Source organism: Phragmites australis, chromosome 16 (assembly GCF_958298935.1).
Source record: "Phragmites australis chromosome 16, lpPhrAust1.1, whole genome shotgun sequence".
NCBI lineage: Eukaryota > Viridiplantae > Streptophyta > Magnoliopsida > Poales > Poaceae > Phragmites > Phragmites australis.
The window spans coordinates 1,364,498-1,389,540 of record NC_084936.1 but is presented as its reverse complement, the minus strand read 5'-3'; the positions used below and the strand labels follow the sequence as shown (position 1 = coordinate 1,389,540).

The following is a 25,043-nucleotide window of genomic DNA, read 5'->3' as shown; positions in this document are numbered from 1 at the left end:
CGCCCTCGATTTGCTAGGTCCTGTTTCAATCGTGCTAGGAGATGGAACATGGGAGGTATTCAAATTCACACCAAAGGCAGAATTCCAATTTTGCAGGACCTATCAGCGGAACCCATACTTCATGCATAGTATATAGCAATTAAAAAAGTAAAAAAATATAGTATATCAAAAGAGAGAAATTTGACGTTGTAGGCTGAGCGTGGGAGGCGACACACCCTCTGGAGAAATCCGGTAATATAGACTAAGTGCGGTAGGTGGTGTATCCTCTTAAGAAATCCGACGGTGAATATATAAAAAATAAATATTGAACATCTTGGTATGAAAGGAAAATAATAAGAAATTGAATTTATTTTTAGAATGAATAATGAGTTTAACTTTGCACGGTGACCATTTCATCAGCTTGAGTGCAAGGTGTAGATCGGTTTTATCCGCTACAACTCGTGTATTTTGAGGGTATGTATATATACATATAGCAAGTGCCATTTGCAGACAATAGTTTCGAAAGAAAAATAGTTTTTTGCCATCACATTCATTTTTCACACCTGATTCAGGTTGCTCTGCCTCTCAATGCAGATTGCAAAATCGTGACGAGGAAGAAGAAACATTGGTCACCTACACATGGAGCTAAGAACGGAGCTGATAGATCGAGGAAGAATAAACGAACGACCGCTGGCTGGCCGGCCGGCGACGTCGAGCATGGAGCTCGCTAGCTAGCTAGCTGAGCCTGCGGAGGAGCGCGGCGAAGTCGCGCTCGGAGCAGGGGATGGTGAGCCCGTCGGGGTGGCAGTGGTGATCGAAGCCGAACTCCTCCTCCGCGCTCTCCAGCAGCGCCACGAACGACGGCTGCTTCAGGTGCGCCGTCGGCACCACGAACCGCGCCCGCGCCTCCCCCACGTACACCGCGAAGTGGCCTCTCGGCACGCCGGCGACGCCCCGGGCCAGGTGAAGCCGCGCCATCAGCTGCTGCAGCTTGGCACCCATCTCTTGCAGCCTTCGCTACAGCGCCGATCGAGCACCGCTACTGATCGAGTGTGGAGTACTGTGGATAGACAGAGCTTGCGAGGTGTGGCCGGTATCATCAGTGATGTGTCGCTATATTTATATTTATAGCACGAGAAGCCGTGCTTCTAAAGCTCCATTTGGAACGTGGATTTCCGGTTTCTGGGATTCGAATAGTTTCATGTGAAAATTACTACATCCCAAACATGCCCAGTAGTGTAGCCAGGATTGGACAAATAATCCGAAAACCGAGCAAAGAACCCGAAACCGAACCGAAATAACCATATTTTTTGTCTGTTTGATTTACGATTTTATGATAATTAAGGATGCAAGTGAGTACCTAATAGACAGTTCTGAGTCATTATTTAGTTTTTTTCTTAGCTTAATTAAGTGGGAGTGAAGTTTTAATTCATTTTTTAAAGTTTTGGGTCAACCTAATGACCTAGAAAATGCAAAACTTGCATCCCTAACGATAGTTTCTAAAATGATGTTAACCGATTTTTCTGTTTGTAATTTGATTTTTAATTTCCAAAAATCAAACTAAGCAAATAAACCAAATTGATGTATACACCATAAAAAAAAAAACCTTACGGCTCAATCCAATAAACCCAACACAAAAGCTATACCATAATCCCTCTAACCCCTTCCACTTTGCAACCACCACAGCCTTTAGCGTATTGCCTGTGTGGCGAACCCTCCGTTCTACCCAAGATATTGGTTAAAATCAAAAACCGAAATAACCTTAACCAAAATAAATAGGTTAATTGGGTTCAATTTTTTTATATTTCTTAGGTAAATCGGTTTTCTGTATTTAAAAACCGAAATAATCATATTAACCAAATGCCCACCCGTAGAAGCGCCTCTCATATAGTATTCCTTTTCTTTTTAGGGATTCTCATGTAGTATTCTCTCCAGTGCAGTGTAAAGAGCCTGAAACGGAGTGAAGGATTTTTACCAATTTCTGCCTGAGAGGGTGTGAGAATGGCCAAGAAACATGTCACATGACTGCCGTATGATGTGTTGCTTTCGATCTCTTGTTAGGTCTGGATTTGCACGCGGGTGTTTTTGTTGTTACTTCATTATATCAGGGTGCCAACTTGAGATAACATATGCTCCTAAAATTGTTCTCAGACCTTACTTATTTTCCATATCGACCATTTCCTGTGACTAGTTGGGTGTTCTTTCAAATTCTTAAGCCTGCGTTCCGGAGATAATATAACCAATTGCGCTGGTGCATTCAGGGTTTATTTTTACACAGAGCGTGCCGTGTATGTATAAAAGCACTGTTGAAGTGGCCAAAACTGGTAACGACCGATACAGCTCCTTGCTGATGGAGTTCATGTTCATCAGTGCAGTGTTCAGTAATTCTCTGAAAGTTTCAGTACATGGACTCTGCACAAGATCGATGCAACAGCCTCGCAGGCGAAATGATCCGGAAAATATCTCGTCGCCGCTTCGCTTCAATACATATCCTGCTTAAAAGAACTGGTGGTTGTCGTCAGTTCGCATCAAGCAAGACTGGCACGCTTGTCATACTGAAAAGAAATCGTTTCTTCTTCAGACAACTTGCTGCCGCTACATCACAGATGGACTACCCCAGGTGCTTATCCCAGTTCAGCTCGTGTGTCGATAGCGGGGGGGCATGGCCGCATGGGCAACCATTCTCATGTGCTTCTCCGTTAACTCAAGTGCTCAACAAAGGAACGAAAGATCCATCAACAGAATCGTATGGGACCAAAACATAGAAATTCAGACCAAAACTTAGAAATTCAGAATCGTATGGCAGGAGCTCCGTCCCAAAGGACACCTGCTGCATCAGGAATTCAGGCAGCTAGCTCGACACCCACAGCATGCAGGGATCAGGATTCAGAACCATGGTATTTCCTTCTGTGGCCGAGGATTTCGCAATGTGCAGCACAACAGCGTATGCAAGCGCAACTGGGCGATCGTCCAACAGCTAAGGCGCCTCATCCCGATCCCGACAGAGCATGCGGCGTGCCGGCGAGATCGAGAACATCTGATCTAGCAATTTCTGCCAACTTGTTCAGCTGCGCTTGGGAAATGGATGTAGGCACAGATATTGTGTTGTGTTGTCAAGTGGCATGCAGTGCATATGAACTATATAGTTTTTTTTTTTTTTGAAACCGGTGTTGCACTTGCACCCTTGCTCAGGACGGGGATCAAACCCGGGTCGCGAGCTTGGCGCCCTTGCGCCTTGATCGTCGCCATAGTGCATTGAACTATGGCCTTTTTTTCCTTGTCAGATGAACAAAAAGTTCACTTGAGCGCTAGTGTCTTAAGCTGTTGAGTAGCTGTGGCTAAGAGGGGACTTGGTGAAGTGTGTACAATCAATAATCTCTAGTTCCCATTGAGTACTGAATTTTTGGTCACTGATTAGTCATGACTCTATGCATACATATTCGGCAAAAGATGGTTGATAGAAACAGCAGAAGTCCACTTTTTCTCATTGGGATGTAGAGGGGGTCATCCAAAGTGTGCATATATTTAGGCAATAAATATTATCAAGAGAAAGGGAAAAGAAAGAAATATTGCGTATCTGTACGACATTCAGAGTTATCTTGAGAGGAGAAATAAAAAAATTTACAAAACGCTGCGTCTGCCGGGAGTCGAACCCGGGTCTATTGCTTGGAAGGCAATTATCCTAACCGTTGGACTACAAACGCTTCTTGTATGGTCCCTCTATACAAAATTATTTTAGTATATGCTAAATTTATGTGCCATCCTCAACTATCACTTCTTGACGCCCGCGGCAAATGCTATATCTTCAGGAAAGGGGGAAAAAATACTGTAATTAGTCGAAAACATTGACTCAAATTCAATCTATCAGTCCCAAACTCAACGCACATATTGATAAAAAAAAAAAAAAGTAAGAGAAACTCTGCTGAAAAAGGAACCTGAAAGTAAGGAGGAAAAAAGTGTTGCTATTTGTTTCGACATGGGACCATATATTGGGATTCAGAGAGGAGCTATGCCACTAGAGCAAAATTTGCTAGGTTTTTCTCTACCTACGTGACAGTGTTTATCATTCTCTCTTTTCCAATGGATAAAAAAGCCACATCAAATGTCTAAGACAAAAAACATTACAGTACTTAGCAAGTGTTGTAACTAGAGCTGGCTGTGTTTTGAAACTTACAGTTTTTCAGCCGTCACCCTTGGCTCCTCTCCTCATCTACCTTCGGCAACCTTGGATGCTCAGTCTGGTTCGACGGATGCAACTTTATTGTGTCGCCTCGTTGACGGTTGTGAGGTCTTCACCGCACAAACTCGCTGGGGGTAGGCACACGAGAAGAGGGCGATGACGTCAGCATCAGTGGATCCGTGGAGCTCGAGAAGGCGGTGGATAGACCGGAGCTTCGTCGAAGCGGCTCAACGGCGACGGTTCCACGGTACGTCGCAGGGGCAACTTGTGGTTCGAGCAGACTCTTGTGACCTCTAGGATGGTGTCAGCACGAGAAATCAGACGGTGATGGCCTCTAGCGATGGGGGCAACAACATGAGGCGCCAGCTTCTCTCGGTGCATTGTAGTAACAACCAATGTTCGGGGGAGCTCCTTGGTGTCTTAAAGATGTGAGGTCAGGAGAAATCGGCTGGAGCTTCACCGAAGAGACAGGTCGACAGAGAGGGTGGCAACAAGAGCAGGGCGTCAGCGACAGAGGAGATGTATTGCATCCTACTACTATTGAGCATAATGGAGGGGGTAATGCAGATGCTCATGGCGAAAGGGTGCAGTGAGTTGCTCACCAAACTTCAAAATCAGACACGCGCGATGGCGACGGTTTTTGTCGAAGACAAAGTGGGACGGTAATGGCGCGCCTTCGTCCGACTTGCATGCCGCCATGAACTCCAGTTTTTACCATGATTGTTTTGTTTTTGCTGATCAAATTGAGCTCTGGTCGACGCTTGCACCATAGCCGTGTGAGTGTGCATGCTCCATACGTCGTGCTATCACCGTGCAACCGGTCATAACTTTAGCTCATTCAACCTCTCACAGAACCTCATATTCAGTTAACCAAATAAAAACTTAGCTCAAAATAACTAAATAGATACAATCAACTAAAAACTCTTTTTTAATAAATATGACTCTATTCAATCTACTTAATCTCAGCCTTCACGTACGAAAATAACTCTACGAAATCTCATAAGATGATTTGCTAAAAAGAAAAAGAAAAGAAAAAAAAGAAACCACGACCATCTCTCGTTGGTGGGAGAACTCAATTCAAGACTGAAAGCCCACGCAAAAAATGACACAAGCCCATAAAACCATTCGGGCCACCCGATCCGTCCCCCAAACCCTAACGCACGCTGAGAGGGCACCATGGCGGCGGCGGCGGCACAGCAGAAGATCCGGTGGGGCGAGCTCGAGGAGGACGATGGCGGCGACCTCGACTTCCTCCTCCCGCCGCGCGTGGTCATCGGGCCCGACGGGAACGGGCTCAAGAAGGTGATCGAGTACCGCTTCGACGACGAGGGCAACAAGGTCAAGGTCACCACCACCACCCGCGTCCGCAAGCTCGCCCGCGCGCGCCTCTCCCGCAGCGCCGTCGAGCGCCGGTCCTGGCCTAAGTTCGGCGACGCCCTCAAGGAGGACGCCGGGTCGAGGCTCACCATGGTCTCCACCGAGGAGATCCTCCTCGAGCGCCCGCGCGCCCCAGGTCGTTCCCGTTCTATACCATTTGCACCACCTAGATCTGCATCCGTTGTCGAATTTTTTCGCGATTCAATTGTTCTATGTCAAATTTGGGATGGTTTGGTCCATTTGATGGATTGTTGGGATTGTTTTGCTTACATTCATCTAATCTAGGTATAGCATAGGATCAATAGTGATAATATTTAATCGGGCTGTGTACGCGGTAGATATTGCAATGCCTGTTTTATATGGGTTACTGAACTACTTTATGTTAAAGTACCGAGCATTTACCATTGGATGTGTGGGTTTGTAATTTTGATGCAATGGCAGGGTTAGATCAGAGAGCAATTGTAGTCATACTACTTACTTTTATGCAGCTCACTACAAAATTCCCTAAGCTTAAGAGAAGCTGCTATTGAATTTACATTGACATTGCTTCGAATGAAAAGGTTAAAACATGGGATAGCTCTATTATGTTTTGTAGACATGTTTCTGTTGAAGAGCGAGGTAGGTTATTGTGGTACCCTTTGTGTTGTGTAGGTCTAGACCGTGTAAATGTTTGCTCGTGGGATTTCCAGATGCAGTGCTAACCATATTGTTACTTACGGACTTTATGCTTTACCTGAAAGATATTTTAGTTACATCAGCTACGGAACAATTAAAATTGTCATTCTGCGTTTTTCTATTTCTCTTCATTCCCTCTTATCATCTTCATACTGTATTATTCAAGTCTCGCTAATACATGCTGTTGTTTAGTATATTAAAGTTCGTGGGCAGAATATTTTTGGGTTTCATCTCGAAGATTCAAATTCCATATCCCTGTCAAATGACACAGATCTTCTGTAGTTGGTATGATGCAGTTGTAGCACCGACTGCAGGTGATCTCAGTACATTGAAGGGTCATTTGTTATGTTACACTTGCTCCTGAATGCTAACATACCACAAAAATCTAGCACAACTACTTTGTGTCATATATACCAGTTTTTCTTGGCCTGGTTACTATTTTTGTTTCCAAACATTCACAAATTGTGACGTAGTTACTTTTGATCAGTACCTGCCAAAGGATTTGTCAGCTCAATAGTATACATCATATGGATAATGACATGCCATTCAGCCATTGCTAATGTTTTTTCTAAAGCGGTTTCTTAAATAGCTGACAGAATCTCTTTCTTGTTTATAATGTGCTTGTTTATTTGGTTCTTGGGCCTCTGAAGTCTAAACTTGCTGGTTTTGCACTTGCAGTAACCTTGTCAACTTCATTCATTTGTGCTCTTATATGTGCTACCTGTTCACTTAATTGTAGGGAGCAAAGCTGAGGAACCAGCTGCTTCTGGTGATCCACTGGCTATGGCAAGCAAGGGAGGTGCTGTTCTCATGGTTTGCAGAACCTGTGGGAAGAAGGGTGACCACTGGACCTCAAAGTGTCCCTACAAGGACCTTGCGCCACAGACTGAAACATTTGTGGACAGGCCTCCTACGTCTGATGGCCCTGCACCACCAAGTGGTGCTGTTAAGGGAGCATATGTTCCTCCAACCATGAGAGGAGGTGCTGATAGGAGTGGAGGAGATTCGATGCGGCGTAGGAATGACGAGAACTCTGTCCGTGTGACCAATCTCTCAGAGGACACCCGTGAGCCTGACCTCCTCGAGCTGTTCCGCGCATTTGGACCCGTTAGCCGTGTCTATGTCGCGGTGGATCAGAAGACTGGATCAAGCAGGGGGTTTGGCTTTGTCAACTTTGTTCACAGAGAGGATGCGGAGAAGGCTATCAGCAAGCTCAATGGGTATGGTTATGATAACCTGATCCTCCGAGTGGAGTGGGCAACACCAAGGCCGAACTAGTTTTTGCTCCTAGTTACTAGAATTGCATATTTTCCGAGTGTTATATCATTATGGTTGTTCGCGGTACCAGTATTGAGTCATGCGCGTATCATTTGTTGTAAACCTGTTTCTGTGTTATATCATTATGATTGGACGAGAATAATTATATCATGTGTTATGTCATATTTCTGATGCCTGATAATCTTGCAAACGCGGATTTGTGAGGATTTCGTATTTGGTTATTTTCTGTATAACTTTTCCTTGATTAGGCTATTAGTTTGCTGCGAAATATGTGCGTTCTGCATTGTACTTTGCATCCGCATTTTTGGTCTGTTGCCCAGCCCATCTTCCCTGTTTCGGTATGAGTCCATGCTAGTCAGATTCTACAAACCAGGTGGAGTTGAACAATGAAATGAAAATAGGATGAAACATGCTTGGTACCAACCTAGAAGCGAGAGCCTTTACATTTCTGCCCACATGTTCGCAAGATTTCGTGGTTGTACGCCCTGCAATCCATAGTATGCTGACCAGTTAGAAGACAGATCAAATGAATGTTTGAAGATATGCCAAAATTATGTCGATATATGTTTTTAAGTTGGGTTTTCAGCTCAACGTTCATAACTTTTGTGGTCTTTCGCACTGATCATCAGTAGTGTGATGCTGCACTCCGCTCATTGCTCAAGCACTTCCCGTGGTATTTCATTGCATCGTATGTAGTTCAGGAGAAACAATTCACGATGACCACATCAACAACGGTAAAGACTTGTACAAAACACCTGAACAACAATATGAAATGAAGTATTTGTACTATTTTCTATCTCTTGTTCTTCTTGGGAATGTGTGAGGATGGCCAAGGAACATGGTCGAATGACGGTGCTGTGATGCGCTGCTTTCTCGTTAGGTTAGGATGAGTCTGAACTTGCATGCGAGTGTTTGATTGCTAGTTTAGTGTATTAATTTGCCCACTTGAGATGACACTAAATGGTCTTCCGTTGAGATTTCATATCATCGACTAATTCGGTGTACCTTCAAGTTCTGAAGTTTGTGTTTAGGATGAATAACAGGATCTGAAGTTCTGAAGCAACAGGATCTCTACAAGGCCGAAAAATGCATCGATCAATCTCCAATATCCTGCTTCAAATTAAAAGCGGTGGTTGTCGTAGATTACAATGAAAAATTTCTTCTTTAGCCAGCCTGCTGCCATAAGTGTACATTACGAACGGACCCCTCCCCTCAAGTGTTCATCGCAGTTCAACTCGTGTGCCAATCGCCAGGGACATGGCCGCATGGGCAGCCATCCTCATGTACCTGCATGACAATGAATTCAACAAATTAAGCACAAAATCATCAATCATCAGCACCAACAAATTAAGGTGGATCAGATATGCCAAGACTCATTCTAACAAAATTTTCGCTCCGACAATCTCTGTATGGGACCCAAAAACTTGAGAGTTCAGACTGAAAATATTCTAGAGCAGCTAGAGGTTCAGACAGGATGCCCCAGATCACACCTGCTAGTTGCATGAAGAATTCCGGCAGCTCAACACCCACAGCATCCAGGGGCCTGGACCATGATATCTGCATCCGTGGCCGAGAATTGCACAATGAACGCAACTGCGCACCATGATGATTGAGAACTCACGCATGATCGTCGAACAGCTAAAAAATAATCGTCGGACAGCTAAGGCGCCTCATCATCCTGACCCCGCGCACGAGGTTTCACAAATCGTCCTGCGAGAGCATGCGGCGTGCCGGAGGGAATGGTCTAGCTCGTTCTCACAGCTTATCTGGTTGTGCTTCAGAATTGGAAGGAAAAACAGGTATTGGAGTGTCAAGTGGCATGAGTAGCGCACTGAATTATGTCCTTCATTTTGTCAGATATAGAACAGAAAATGCACTAAGCATTCGTGCATTATTATGCTTCTCCATCAGTCTCTTCGGTTAAGATGAAACTCGGTGAAGTTGGTATAATCAATCTCTAGTACCTATCGAGTACTAAGTACTGTACCCGCAAAACAGGGTGCTGCGTATTATCACTGACTGTGATTAGCCATGTAACTCGATGTATTAAGTATATGATCATTGATAGGAAGTGCAAAAACCCATTTTGGCATTTCTTTGTCCAGAAAACGGAGGATTGAGAATTATCTTCATTTTTTTTTAAAAAAAAAGTGAATGCTGCCAGGCAATGGATGACATGAAATGCGAAAGGGTTGTTAGAAGTAACATTTCTATCTAATATGACATATTTCATTCGCCTTCGTGCCTGAAGTCTGGAGCACATGCGGAGAAGCAGTAATATACTGACACAGGACACAGGGTAGAGGCACGTAGAGGGAGTTAACTGAACATGACTGGCTGTCAGTTCATTCTGTTGAGTAGCAGGAGATGTGAAAGGGGCCCTGAATTTTGATGGCACCAGGCTTCAACCAATGAATGGGAATCAACTAGGAGAGATGGACGGTCGAGAATCAAGCATGATACATTATGGAGTTGCATTTCTCCGTTAGGCTTGTATCTTTACTTCGAGTTTCTGATAATGTCGTCTGATCTTTGTTTAACGGTTTTGCTATTGTTTAAGTCGATTGATTTTCTATTCGTCAATTTTTGTGTCTAAATCCCGACAAGTTTCGAATTCCATTTCAAATAATTACTGCTACTTCTAAGCATAACCACCATAATTCTTGCCATTGTATGGCAGGTGAACCTTGGAGGAACAGCAAAATCCGTCATCTTTACAGGGTCCAAGCAAACCCAGCTGCTATTACTTGCTACATTCCAAGAAGAATCAATAATCCTCAACAGAAAGAAAACTGTCCTAGAAGTAGAGAATCTAATCAGCTCGACCGGCGCGCGATCATCAGTGTTGCATGACCATGCCGCCGACGATGTCGGCGAGGTCGCCCTCGGAGGCGCAAGGGATGGTGAGGCCGCCGCAGCGGTGGTCGAAGCCGAACTCGTCCTCCACCCGCTTCAGCAGCGTCACGAACGACGGGTGCTTCAGGCACGCCGTTGGGATCACGAACCGCTTCCGCCCCTCCCCGACGTACACCGCCAGGTGGCCCCGAGGCACGTCCGCCGACGCCGTGGACGACGGCCGGCTCCTCGCGAGGTGCACCCTCGTCATCAGCTGTCCCAGCTTCCCCGCCATTGATCTCTGTCTCTCTCTCTCTCTCTCTTTCCCTATGCAAAGAAACTGAACAAGACTTCACTGGCTAGCGAGCACTGAAGAGCGGATTCTTTTTGCTGCTGTTTGCTTCTCTGCTCAACGAGAGTGAACTTAAGAGTGAAGGGAGCCAAGGCTCCATACTTATAGCTCAGCATCAGCATGGAGACAGCCTTTAGGAATCCAATGCCTTGCTCCAAAAAAAGGAAAAAGAAAACTTTAGGCGATCAAGAATGAGAGCCTAGTAGTGGCGCTAGCTACTTGCAGCAGTTTCTTCTTCTTGTCGGTAATCAAGCTGAACATGTCACATGATGCCCTGCGCACATGCCTCGCCGTACACCTACGCATCTGTCGATAGAATCTAGTAGCAGCTGCATGCCTTAGTGGTGCAGAGATATGGGCCAGTGTGTCGTGTGGCAACAGCGGCGTGCATTCTACTTTGCACGGTAAGTGAGTAGGTGACTGGCCAAAGGAGGAGGCCGACCACGACCCTCAAGATCAGGTGCTCTCGCCGGCCGGCCGGCCGGCCGGCCTGTCCAATCCTGGGCAGGCATGCCTGTCACTCATCTTATCGAGGACATATAGCAGAGCTAGCGCAACAATGAGATCATACAAATACTTACTGATCTGAATTCTGAACCGGTGACTCGGTGAAGACGAGGGCTCGTTTAGAATAGAACGCAGGAATTTCACAGTGACACCACGGTTCTTCGAAACGGCCAGAGAGATTACAGCCGCATGATTGCAGATCTTGCAGAGACCAAGAAACCTGTTAGATCGACCAATGATTCACCTTATCTCATGATCTCATCTGCCGAGAGATTGTGTAAACTGTCCGAATTGTTTATAGTAGCCTGCATGAACAGAGGCGTGAGCCAGGGAGCAGAGCACATGGCGCATGCATCTTGCAGCTCCAGAGTTGTTGAGCCACAGCGCGCCTCCATATCGGGCTGACGGGAACCAGGGGCGGCGAGATCAGTGCGCCTGAAAAATCTGGGGCCACAAGATGCGCTGAGTTCTTTAGAGCACAAGAATTCGCAATCGATTTACTCACCGATTAACTCAAGTATCAAGAGTAGAATGTTTTTTCCTTTCTTTTTGAGTAAAATTAACAGTAGAAGATGGCTCGCGATCGTATAACGCGCCCAGGAGATCCTCTTACACCACAGGCCGCAGCTCTCCGGCAAGTCCATGTCGCCGGCGGTCGTCGGCAGACGGGAAGGGGGCCATGGCCAGGGAACAGAACGAGGAGAACAACAAGCTCAACAGAGGGAGTAATTTGCAAATATTTGGATTGTGATTAATAATCACGATTCAGTTTACGGGTTTATGCAACATGTAGGATCGCAAGAATAAGGGCTAGTGTGCAAAATTGGTTGACCAAGTCCAAGTTTAGGCGGGCTACCGTAGCCGTTGGATCTTGGTGCGCGGCCTGGATTGAGGTATGGCCCAAACAGAATGGTCAAACTGAGTCCACGTTTTCAAGGTCGTCGTTCGTGACCTCTCTCTCCCCCTCTCCGGCCACCGCGGAGGCAGAGGCGGAGGCTCCCGTCGCTCTTGTTTCGGACGGAGAATCCTTTCAGCACTAAGCATCTCTAGTTCTTCATTGGCTTGTTCTGATCACGCCAACGGGAGTCCATGCAACAGTGAGAGCCGGGAGGCTATGTGGGATGTACGCCCCTAAGTTTGCCATAGCCTGGCATCGTTGTCTCTACAGGATTCATGTGGGTGGAACTCGTGGCCCTCAGCCGCCGCATCCGAGTACGATAGCGACAATTTGGTCAGCCCACCTCATCCCCTCTCAAACTAGCAACTGCACACATACGCGAAATCAATTCAGGATATAACAATATGAAATATTAAAAGAATGTAGCATAACAAAAGAATGATTTGCATGTACAATGATTGAATCCAGGTGGCCATACGACGCGAAGATAAATGGTGTTGACGAAATAGTCGTCATTGATCAACAGAGGTGGTTGGTGTTGATGAGGTGGGTGCGAGCTAATGAGTGGAGATAGCCAATGTCTATTTACGGAGGTGATCGGTGCATAACTGAATTAAGGTTGTTAGTTATCGATCAGTGTAGATGTTAGTAGGGACTAGAGACTGTGGTTAGATTTTGAAAATAGACTAAGAGAAGTAAAGATAGCGTAATCCTTGGACATCTTGTCGTAGTTTCGAAAGAGGGGAATAAAAGGACACGCCATTGAAAGAAGGAAAAGAGAGCACACTGCAATTAAGAAAGATGATCAAGGTCAACACTTAGGGAGTAGATTGACTGTTAATCGACTAATTAATTGTGACTTTTTATATTATAGGAGAGATGAGACCGTGGATCAATTTTGATTATGAACCGTTTGATCATGTAAAATGTATAGTGAAGATTATTTAATATGCTATAACTAATCTATTTTATAGGATTATAGATTAACAGTTCTGCGACCCAATTTTGGATTCAAAATTTCAGTTTGTGTTACTGAACTGAGGGCCCACAATTGAGTGTATATTTGTTTTAACTTGCAGATTGTAGATTATGATCATAATCTGTAAATTGAAACAAACATGTTAGAGTATAAAAACTATATTGTACGATCTGTAGAAGTTGATGAAAGATGGATTACTGTATTGTTATAATCTGTAGAAGCTGGTGGAAGACGGATTGTTAGTATTATTACAATCTAGGGTTAGATTGTATAATCCAATTTTTTATTATTTATAACCTATAAGCTGATTTTAATAATTCACAGAAAATAAATAGACCATGAGTCACCCATGTTGTTGAAAACTCAAAGCATACACAGTTCGATTAAATATGTTATCTCCCAAGTCCTTGAAAACATATCAGGATTCAGACAAGGTGAGCAATTATCTCTTTTTTTTTTTACACTAGTTGCACATTCCTCAGCAATATATTTTTTTTTTTTACACTGAACAGAGCACATGTGATGTGGGTAAACAATAGTGCTGCTGACACAGAACAGGCAGAGGCAGAGAGCATTGTCTGAACATACTGGCTGTCAGCCCCAACTCTGTTGTGAAAAATTGTGATGCTCAGATATCTTCTTGGAAATAGTACTACTAAATTCCAAGAAGAATTAGTTGATCCTCAGCAAAAACGAATCTATCCTAGACTCGATCGACGGGGCTCGGCGGGCGACTCTTCGTTCAGCCGCAGGCGCGACCAATCACATCGGTGGTGCATGTCCATGCCGCCGAGGATGTCGGCGAGGCCGCCCTCGGACGCGCAGGGGATGGTGAGGCCGCCGCAGCGGTGGTCGAAGCCGCGCTCGTCCTCCACCCGCTTCAGCAGCGTCACGAACGACGGGTGCTTCAGGCACGCCGTTGGGATCACGAACCTCCCCGACGCACACCGCCAGGTGGCCCCTCGGCACGTCCGCCGATGTCCGGCACGTCGCCAGGTGCAGCTTCGTCATCAGCTTCCCCGCCATCGACCTCTGTCTCTCCACAAGAACCGAACAACGCTTGACCTGCTAATGTAGCTCGGCTCGGCTCGGCTCAGCATCAGCATAGGTCTAACCTTTAGGCAATCGATGCCTTACAAAATAACCAAAAAAAAAACTTCAGGCAATCAAGAATGAGAGAGAGAGAGCAGTTTCTTGTTTTTAGAGAGGAAGCAAGTTGTATAAAATCTTGTCTTACGAAAAATTATTATTTTTACAATAATACGTGTATATTATATTTCTCTCATCTTCAGTTCAGCTATTAGATAACATGATTGATGATATAAATAGGATCTCATAAAGATATTTTTTAGTATTCTATAAAATATGCTTCTGGTGCAAATCAGAATCCATATAACTCACTCATATCATATACTTCCTCCGATTACAAATGCAGGGCCGGTCCTGACATATGGTGGGCCCAGGGCAAAATAGAAATAAGAGGCCTATGATTTAAGAGACAATTATTTATAAATCACTAAATAAGTTGTACATTCACAAATACTATTAATTTTATATTGATATATGGGTCAGGACCATATGCTAGCCTCGTATCAAGTGACATAATTTAGAGTATACACTTATTTCATGATATTATTATAGATATATTTTTTAAAACAGATCCAATAATGTTTTTTACCATTTTATTTTTTAATTCTTATATAAAACAACCCTAGTTAGAACTGGCTCTCACCAACATAGCTATTCAAAATTAAATTGAAAACTCCTAAATATTATTGGAGAAAAAATAAAAAAATAAAAAACTAATGAAAAGCCATAGAAGAATGTTACTCAAAAACAAAGAAATACTCTATCAATCTAGTTAACGAGCACTTGATTGAGCCTCAATTCATAGCCAGACTACACTAGTGAAGAAGCAAGTTTGCATGCTTCCTGTCACTACTCGTCTATTACATGTTTTAGCTTTCAACCCAAATAATTTAAGTAGTATTAGACATATGTAACTAGCACTTAAATTAACAGCATACAAGATGGCCCCTCCAGACCCTGCGGCCCTGAGTGGCCACCCCGTTTGCCCTGCCCTAGGGCTGGGTCTGTGCAAATGTAAATCGTTTTAGACTTGTGCATAAGAATTAAGAAAGTAGATCAAATGATCTTGTTGCCCTTTATTTATTATATATTGGAAAAGACAACTCATTCATTTGTGAGTGTGGTAACATTTATTAAACAGGAGTAAGACAGAAAAAAAAATACATAAAAGTTCGATAATAATTTATATTTAAAAAATAATTAAAAAAACTAAAACAACCTACGTTTACAATAAAAAGAGTATATATATACTCACTCTCAACACACGTACACGCGTGCACACGTACTAAACACACACCAAATTAAAAAAAAAAAGGCTAAACACGCACACATGTACATACTAAAAAGAATGAACCCTCACCAGGATGAGGCTCCACAGCCGATCCCAGATATCAAACTCACGACTGACCGTTCTTACCACTGGAACAAAACCAACCGAGCTATAGCTCGGTCATCTGAGCAGTTTCTTGTGGGCAATGAAGCTGGACATGTCACATGCTGCACTGCACGCATGCCTAGATCTATTATCGAGATAATCTAGCTAGTGGCCACTAGCTGCCCTAGTGGTGTTGGTGTAGACTACATAGGTATGGTCCAGTGTGTTGCGAGGCAACAGTACGGATGCATTGTACTTAGCACGGTGACCGGCCAAAGGAGACCAATCACGGCCGTTTCGGTTTTTTTCACCCTAATTAATATAATAGACAGTTTTTCTACTAGTTCGTTTTAAAAAAACAGACAACTTTGTCTTGCTTGGGCATATATGTCTTGCATGAAGGACAATGGACGCAGATCAGGCTGTGCAACATTGAGATCATATTTTAGATATGTCTAGATAGATTGAGCTGAGTTTTTGTTTTTTTTAATGAATTCGAAGTTGTATTAACATATGTAAGAGTTGAGGTTGTGATTAATTGCTCACATAAAGATTATTGTGTGACACTAATATATGAGCACATCGCATCCGCTGGATTAGTCTATAACAATATATATAGACAAACAAATATAATTTTTTTTAAAATTATACGTATTCATCAGATCAAATTACTCTCGTACAACCGATCAGACCTTACTTGTCAACAATAGCCAGAGGCGTCGAGTTGCAGAAGGTCAGGGGACTCGTTTGCACTCTGGAGTGGGAATTTCTCAGTGATTTTACGGTTCTTCCAAACGTCCGGAGAGTTCACGGCTGCATGATTGCATTGAGGGGACCCAGGGAATTGTTTGTCCATGTGCTTGCCAGTATATCTGTCATCGATGATCGACCCCAAGACATCATCTGCAGAAAGATTTGGTAAAGACGTGTGCAAATTGTTTATAGCCTGCATGAATTGTTGCACTGCATGGACCAGGGAGCAGAGCACAAGTTGCTTGGGGCTCCAACGTTGTCGAGCAGATCCATACCGGGCTGATGGGAAACCAGCGGCGACGAGATCAGACTTCACATGGATGGATGGCGTCCGCTCCGGTATTCTGATGCATCATCGATCGAGATGATAGGTAGGTAGAGAAGGGAATTATTCTGTCGTTGATTTTTTTTTTGTTGGGATTGTAATGTATCGTGTGATGGTGACTTACTCAAGGCTCAAACTCGCAGCCACTTTCCGAACGTCTGTCGGCTCTTTCTGCTGAAAGCGATTAGCAGCAGATCAAATAAACAGCTTCTAACTTTTCTATTATTTAAAAAATACGTAGTGCTTTTTTCTATGAATCCCACAGCCTCTCGCATCGCATGCTCACGCATAGATCTATGCGCTCCCATCCACGTGTTGCCGCACTGCGCGCTCACACGCACTCGCGGGAAGTGCAAAAAATGTGCATTGGACTAGTTATATTAACATTTTCATCTCAAGACTAAAAGGTGGTTTCAACAAACGATTAAATATTCTCGTCTCGAGATCAAAACCAAGTGGCAATTACGTATGCATTTTCAATTCGAGGACTAAAACATTTTCATGACCAGAAAAATGTGCGTTATGGTACTATGCTATGATTTTGTTTGGATCTTGGATCAACGAAAAGGCTCGGACGCGCATTTGCAGATCAGCATATTGTGGCCTCAATAGAGTAAAACATCCTCGCGAAGGAAGATTAGAAGCCCAAATCACCAGAAACGGCCCACTCCGCTTGTTGGGGGCAGACCCAGCATAGAGCGAGCTTTCAATGAGTTTAGCTTTTTTTTTTTTTAAGTTGCAAATGCTCAATTATACCCTGTTTATTTTTTGGACTAGGTCCGCCCCTGACTTTGCCGGTCTTTTCTCTTTCCATAGATATTTTTACGACTAGCTGCAAAGGCTAGGATACTTTTATTCTATTATTAAAAGAGTTAGTGTTTTAATACCTTCGTTTGTTTTTACTTGTCACCACTTTTTTCTGTAGTAAATTTGACCGTCTGTTTTTTGAAAAAGGTTATAGATATTTGAAAATATACAATACTAATAAAATTTGTTTCACGATGAATCTAATAATATAAAAGTTTTAAATATCTATAAATCTTTTTAGAAAAATAGATAGTCAAATTTTGTACAATAAAAAGTGGTGATAAAGTAAAAGCAAACCGAGGTAGTATCTTTTTTCCTGTGAAACTAAACTCATTGCCTTGCCGCCGTTGAGTGTTCAGTTCCATTGAACACCGTGGACAAGCGCATGTGTAAGATTCATGCAAATCTCTTCCAAAATATCTATCCTGCAGATGCGCAGCTAGCAAACAACCAGCTTGTCCCTATCTGTTTTGACATCTATTTTCCTCGATTTTTTAGGGAATTTTCTAATTCTTATTTTGCAAAAGAAGATGCTTCCTCGGAAGGTCAATGTCTAGGGTAGAGCGTAACTTCACTCGTGTAGAAGAATGAACTGACCTACCTCAACAGGCAGATGAGTGCAGAACTGAAACCTAGTTACATTGTCCAGCACAACCAACGACATTTCTCAAGGGAACCATTCAGCAAGCCTTCCTACCTGTACACCAATTGCTCAAGTAACACAAGTCCAGCAATGAAACTAAAATTCTACCCACTTCTTGAGAACAGTGACAACCGGTTAATTTGCCTACCTGTACATCAATTGATTAAGTACACACCGGCAAAGTTGGAGGGCTTCCGTAGCTTTACTACAGCAAAAGTTGAAGAGAAATTGTCAACATGTAAACCCTTCCAAAGGGGTAAATATCTCTAGCAAAAGTGTAAACGGAAGCACCCTGTACCTTCTGCCAAGAAAAAGAACAACAGAAAAGACTACTATTATCGTCTATGTGTGCCTGAAGATCCTACTAGACATCAGTAAGACAGGACTCAGGAGAGAAACAGGACGTCGGAGCAAAAAAAAGTTATTGAAACCACTTTGCAGGCCACCATTCAGCTCGCTAGGACCAGTATGTGCTTGCCCGGATATAATCAGAGTGTTAGTCTTCCACGTGCACGCCAATATGCCCCAGGGTGAAAAAGGGATATTTCAAATACCCATATGTCTTTCACAAGTACCTACAGAAATATATGCAGAACCATAATACATCATAAGAATGCTTTAACCCTGTAAGCCTGATTGTTGCATTTAATGATGAACGGGCAAGAAAACAAAAGCCTAGTATACCTTTGAATTATATAAAAAAAATGTTTCTTAAATATGCAGCACGTTATTTATCTAGACTAATATAAAAAGCACCAGTTGATTTCTCTCCTACATCAACCAACGTTATTTATCTAGACTTCTAGACTAATATAAAAAGCACCAGTTGATTTCTCTCCTATCCATCCAATTAACTCCATCTAATGGCTCAGGTTGATTTTGTGTCCTGCCTTCCTTCAACAGTTAATAGCCCTATTACAGCTATTGTGGCCCCTAATCACCATAAAATCACCTAACTAAAAAATGCATTGCATGTGCACAGTTACTAGTAGTCTCTATATGGAGCAGTTCTTGATGGATAGTGGTTGACTATGTTTTTTCCGTTCTGTATCCTAGAGAGTTCAAATTTTGTTCAAAATGTGCAAGATAATAATATATGATGCAACAGGACAGACGAAAATAAATGTTCAAGTAAAGCCAATCAATATTTGACTTCCTGATGAGTGATGGCAACCAGTCGGATAGTAACTAGACAGGGTAAACCAGCTATTTAACTAAACTTAACTAAAATGAAACTGATTATCCACCATATTATTGAAAATTAGTTACTCAGACAACCATACTTATGATGGTTAGACCAATCTGGTATTGCATAGTTAAAAAGCGCTTCCAGCTAATGATTAAATGTCCTCAATTCGAGGTCTAAACCAAATGGTAAAAGTAAACATTTTCAGTTTGAGAACAAACATTTTCATTTTTTTAGGGAAAGGAGGACTTTACTACTCAAAAATAATGTATACCGGTACATGAGAGATATCAGGAGGGTGCAAAGCCAAGGGAAGTAGCCACCTTAGATAAATTATGAGCTTCCACATTCGACGTCCTTCCTTCATGGCAGGAATTTACCTTGTCATAACTCTTCATCTTTTCTCGAATTTTTGGAAGCACCATACCATAGCTGCAGGTGCTATTCTCCGTCAGGGGCGGAGCTGCAACACTGAAACAGTAGGAAATTGGAAGAATCTTCGGCATATATACATGCATGTGTTTAAACTGAGTAAGATTCTATCTCTAAGGGTTAAAGATTATCTTTAACAACAAGATGAGTTTATTTCTAACTATACAAAGAGGAAGATCAGCCGTAACAAAATCGTTGTGATTCAGTGACTCCATCATGTAGAAGAGGCACGGTTTAGGATCATCAACATTGCACCTGCACATGTGCTCTGTAAGTTCGTCGTCGACCAGAGCCCACACACAAGGAGCCATGCATGATGCACTTAATAAGAGCATGAGCATGCTTCCAATCATCTTCGCATCACATGTCTTACAGTGGCCATATTCCTACTCTTCAGTAATGTCTCAGCTGTCAGTGAATTTTGGCCGAGATGGAACACATTTTCATGAGCAGAAAGATGTCGCTATGGTACGGCGACTTGCTGGTTCTCAGGCCCTCTTTGTTTTGTATTCTGATTATAAATTCTAGCCTCAAAAGTAAAAACAAATAGTCATAATCAAAAAGTTGTTTTTTCACAATTCACAATCCACGCTGTACTACGAAATCCTATAATCCACAATCCGGTAGAAAAGAGTTTCTCCACATAATTAAGATTGAGACAATCAGGTGCTTAGACCTTGCGAAGGCAGGCAGATTAGAAGCCCATTAGTCGAGTACTTCATCCTTGCGAAGGCAGGCAGATTAGAAGCCCACACAAAACGGGTCTGTACCTCACTCAATACATGCATGGTCATATGGGCCGATTTTGAATCGTAACTTTTTTGTTTTGTTTTTCGAAACGCTCACAGCTGAGACTCGAATGCGAAAGACTTGTGATCTGACGGCGTTGACACTTCTGCAGCAGAGATCCGAAGGCGAGTCCAACCATGACTGAACGGAACCCCTCTGCCTGGTGGGCCTCCAAAACACCTTATCCTCACCGACCGCGTGCTCCCTGCATGCCAGTTCCAGCGGCGTCGCTTCTGCTGCTTTGCTTGGCAGCTCGGTTACCCACTCAGCTCATGGGTAGGGCTGGCAGTGGACAATGGCGTATCCTGCAGGATGGTACGGTGGACAATGGACCACTCTGAGATATATACAAACTCTTAAATTTTACTGTAGCACAGGTACTTGTGAGTTTAGATACTCATAGATTTTGGATTTAACTATTTAGATCTAGTTTAGCTACATATATATTTTTTAGATCTCATTCTAGTTAGGTAGTTTTGCTTGTTGTGTTTATGATTTTCGCTTAATTTTTTTAATTAATCAATAACTTAACCTATTAGATTTTCTTTTTATTAATATAATTGATATCTCCAGCCAATTCATAAAAAAATTAACCTCGCCGTTCGACCATATAAACATCCATTTCATCTTTCTTTCTTTTTTATAGGATCCGTTTGTTTATGTACGTGGTCCTTGCCGTATTGTAGTAGTAGTAGCAGTACAAGCTCTTAAAAGAATTCGACTGGATTTTGTACCATGGTGGTGATCCAATTGCCGGCTGGGCGTTGTAAATGCATGCTTGGCCGCACGGCGGGCATCTCGTGATTCGCGTTTAGTCATGTCCTGCTCGATCTATCGCGACTGCATGCCATGCCGATCCTTTTGTCGGATCCATCCATCCATGGAGTTCGTTCTTCTGTTGTGGTCCACGCTTAATTTGCTTTGCCGGAACAAAGGTATACACCTGTCTTGTCCGATAACAATGATTAGAACGAGTAAATATACGTATTATAAATTTCTCGTGAAATAAATAGTCTACATCTTATTTACCTAACGATCTAAAAAACATACCAATGTAAGCATAAGCTTAAGAGAGATAAAGTAAGAAATAAAATTTTAAGTCATCGTGACTCTACGGCTAAAATATAAGACATAGGTTCTGTTGAAGATCATTCTATATGTCTTTAAACATAAAAACTTGAACTTGAACGAATAACAAAACAAAAGAGCAGTCATCGAAAGAAACAACTTTCTAAGTTGATGATCTAAAAACAAGGAGATTCGACTCTCTCTCAAATGCATGAATATATAAATATTTATGTCTCTAGTAATAAAAAGGACAACTTCTTGAGGTTGAAAAATCGTAGCTCAAAGGTAAAAACAAAAATTAACAAGAAAATCACAACTGAAAAGGAAAACTTGCAAGAGAATCAATAGAGAGACTAGAATGAGGGGAATTCAAGCATATACAAAAATATAAACTCTATTACTCAAAGAAGTCAGCCTTATTTCAGACAAATTACAATAATTTTTCTCTCAAAAACTCTCGCATATTACATAGGCTAAGCAATCATCTTTCTCTCCTCTAAAACTCTATTAGTAGGCTTTCAAATAAGTAGCACAATGAGTTCAAATGGCCGGTTCTAACTCTCCTATGGCCAATTAATCCCTAAGTTTCCTAGCTTATTACCAAAATATTTCTCTCTTGTAGTACACTACTACCTACCATTGATGGTATTTTGGACTATTTCTTGCTCCGTCCATCGAACAGCCATGGTGTCTTCACGACTGAGCTTCACCTCGATACAAGTTTCATGATGATGGCACATACTCCTCCAATCCTCTCATGATTTTAAGGACTAACTATAAAACCCTCTGCACGCTTCTCAAAGCATGATTCGCAACTTGCTTACACCTTAAACAAGCATTCTGATGTTGACATGTGTACTCTGTCTTACGATCCTGACCACTGGCAAATCTTTCCCGCTCCTGATCCCTCGGGTCAACTTGTCACTTGCATCGGCATCTCTTTCACTTGACTTTATCAACACGCCGTCTTTATCACCAGTTTCATGCTTTGCTTGATCTCTATGTGTACAGCTAAGATCACCCTTAACTCCGTCTGGCCTCCTTGATCATTTGGCACCAAGCACCCGTTTAGCCCAGATTACCCACCATCAACCACTAAGTTACATCCGTCACCTGCACACCATGAGACAAGCAAACACATTTCTCCAACTCCCACTCTAGTTAGTTCATAATCAAAATACTCAAACTGAGCTTAAGCAATCCAAAACTCGACAAACCAAATCGACAACATTGTTAATCACTTATCGCATATAAACCAATGCATATTTCAACTTGGTTTCTTGAGCTCGTTACGACTCGGACACCATGGATTGAATTGATGAAGACCACAAACATATATAGCCAGGTCACCTGCGGAGTAGCTATTTCATGTGGCAGCATGTACATATGGGTGTGTTTGGTTCCTCAAACGAGGTTTTATAGAGCTGCATCGTATAAGCAGTATAAGGGAAAACAGACTGAGCGGAGTTAGAGTTGTTGAAAAAAAGAGTGTTTGATTCGTTATATCTATCTGAATATGATGAATTGAGTTTCTATTCGGTCGACTGAATATGAGACCGTATAAACATGTATAAGAGTTGAAATTGTGATTGGTGGGTCCATCTGCATGAGCGGATACATAATGTGCATCCGTGAGATCAAGCTGTGGAGTGAAGCTCCAGCTTCACTCCGGGTCAGGATGAGGTTGTATATTTGCACCCGTAGGATCAGGCTACAACAGTAGACGTATGCAACCAAAAATTTTTTAGTGATTCTATTCATCCGCATGGCCAGGATAGAGGAGATGCGAGAAACCAAACATACCGTATATGTATATATGCTAGATAGAATCTTGCCGTACATACGTGCAGATATGTATCTCGATAGGCTAAGAAGTGTGCTATCTCAGCTAAGAGATAGTAATAACTATATATAACCATTAAATATGTCCTAGCAGAGAAAAGAGGTCCCGTCATTTATAATTCATACCTCACATAGAAGAGATGCGCTGAGACTACTTATAAATACTAACTCTTTATCTTTCCTTTTAAGAGCTAATACTTATTCCTCTCTCTTCTATAAGGTATAAAAAATCATACTAATCATAACATTAATAATTGCATTTTCTGTGTTAAGAAATATCAGCTATATATCTCTGACTATTAAAGATGTCCTAAACACTTGCACCACACGATCTGTCTCTATGGAGTACTGCAGAGCAGACGGGTGATGTCATTGGTGCCTCAACGGAATGCAAAGATTTTAATGTACCTATGGTCGGTGATACGTCCTAAGGTAATCATACAAATAATTATATCATATTATATTATATACTTTTTAAATAATATGTTATTTTGTTTTATAAATAATTATAATTTATATGGATAAACAAGTATATAACTTGTTTGTAAAGTTTTTTAATTCTATGATATTATTCTAAATAGTTACTTGTCTTATATCATAGTGATAATTGATAAACCGGTACATATATTAATTGATAATTATATTCTGCACATGATAAATATAGAGATATCAGATCAATAATGTAAACATGTGTTAGTAAACTTAGTATTGAATTGACCCACATCAAGACATTAATTCGAATTGAATCCAATGAAGGCATGGGGCTACGACCGAGTCAATCAATCCACCCAAAACCTTAGCAGCCATAAAACCATAGTTGGAGCACATCGAGCGTATGGACACTGTAGAGAGCAGCCATCTCCACCCGATCTTCCCATGAAACTATAATTGGGCGCATAGTGCTAGCACATCAAATGTATGGACACTGTGGAGACATTGCTACTATTGCTACGGTATTAATAAATGACGAGGTCATAAGGTTGCTACTAGGACGATCGTATATTCTAGGTGAGCACGTAATCATGCGAGGCGAAAACGTTCGGTTTCCTAAGGAGATCAACTACTTCCCCATGAACCGTTCCCTTACGTAACCTATGCCCGCCTGGTGACCGCGGATCCTGCTGCTGCGCCCGGCAGCCAGCGTCTGTTGCGAGTGTGTGCAGGTCCCGATCGTGTAACGCTGCGTAGATCCACAAATCCAGAGAACGTCCTACACGTACGAAGATCGTTGACACGCATCAATGAAACAAAGCTTTAAAGCCCAATAAAGAAAGCGTCCGTGCATGTTGAGTACGCGCCTCGTCGCATCGACCGGTACCGAGGAATGTCGGGGTCCTGTTTTATTCCACTGCACCACCGCGCGTTTATTTTCACTTGTCGCATGTCCATGAGCGTACTTTTGGTTCCGAGGTCAGAGTGTGTTTGGTTATCGGCGTAAATGCATCTTAGCTCAACGGATATGTATAATGTTAAAAGAGAAATTTGTTTAGTTACTCATCTTTATTATTTTTAGAGTAGTTTTCTCTATAGTCTGATCTGATAGATGTAGACTCATATATTTATTTTTACAGCCGGATTCACTTATGAGTATCATAAAATCACATTATACGAATAACCAATCAAAATCTTAGCTATTTCATCCGTTTATATAACCTCAAATTCAGTCGACTAAAT

General features: G+C 42.4%; 3 protein-coding genes and 1 non-coding gene across 4 annotated transcripts; 1 reads left to right on the top strand and 3 right to left on the bottom strand.

Annotated features, from left to right (window-relative positions):
• Window positions 1–695: 695 nt before the first annotated feature.
• LOC133896316 (auxin-induced protein X15-like) lies at window positions 696–981 on the bottom strand. Its single transcript, XM_062336896.1, has one exon. It carries the CDS (start codon window positions 979–981, stop codon window positions 715–717), a length of 267 nt encoding a protein of 88 aa, XP_062192880.1. The 3' UTR covers window positions 696–714.
• A 2,630-nt stretch (window positions 982–3,611) lies between these two features.
• On the bottom strand, window positions 3,612–3,683 carry TRNAG-UCC (transfer RNA glycine (anticodon UCC)). The gene has a single exon. It is a non-coding gene; the product is annotated as a tRNA-Gly (tRNA).
• A 1,582-nt stretch (window positions 3,684–5,265) lies between these two features.
• On the top strand, window positions 5,266–7,651 carry LOC133895565 (uncharacterized). Its single transcript, XM_062335980.1, has 2 exons — window positions 5,266–5,672; window positions 6,951–7,651. Exons 1-2 carry the CDS (start codon window positions 5,336–5,338, stop codon window positions 7,487–7,489), a joined length of 876 nt encoding a protein of 291 aa, XP_062191964.1. The 5' UTR covers window positions 5,266–5,335; the 3' UTR covers window positions 7,490–7,651.
• Window positions 7,652–10,182: 2,531 nt separating this feature from the next.
• Window positions 10,183–10,849, bottom strand: LOC133895908 (auxin-induced protein 15A-like). Its single transcript, XM_062336432.1, has one exon. It carries the CDS (start codon window positions 10,617–10,619, stop codon window positions 10,329–10,331), a length of 291 nt encoding a protein of 96 aa, XP_062192416.1. The 5' UTR covers window positions 10,620–10,849; the 3' UTR covers window positions 10,183–10,328.
• Window positions 10,850–25,043: the final 14,194 nt, after the last annotated feature.

Excerpts from the sequence above, each read along its gene's own strand:
- LOC133896316 (XM_062336896.1), bottom strand. The coding sequence starts at position 981 with ATGGGTGCCAAGCTGCAGCAGCTGATGGCGCGGCTTCACCTGGCCCGG.
- LOC133895908 (XM_062336432.1), bottom strand. The coding sequence starts at position 10,619 with ATGGCGGGGAAGCTGGGACAGCTGATGACGAGGGTGCACCTCGCGAGG.
- LOC133895565 (XM_062335980.1), top strand. The coding sequence starts at position 5,336 with ATGGCGGCGGCGGCGGCACAGCAGAAGATCCGGTGGGGCGAGCTCGAG. Across the intron at positions 5,673-6,950 it reads CGAGCGCCCGCGCGCCCCAG|GGAGCAAAGCTGAGGAACCA; the intron begins GTCGTTCCCGTT and ends ACTTAATTGTAG.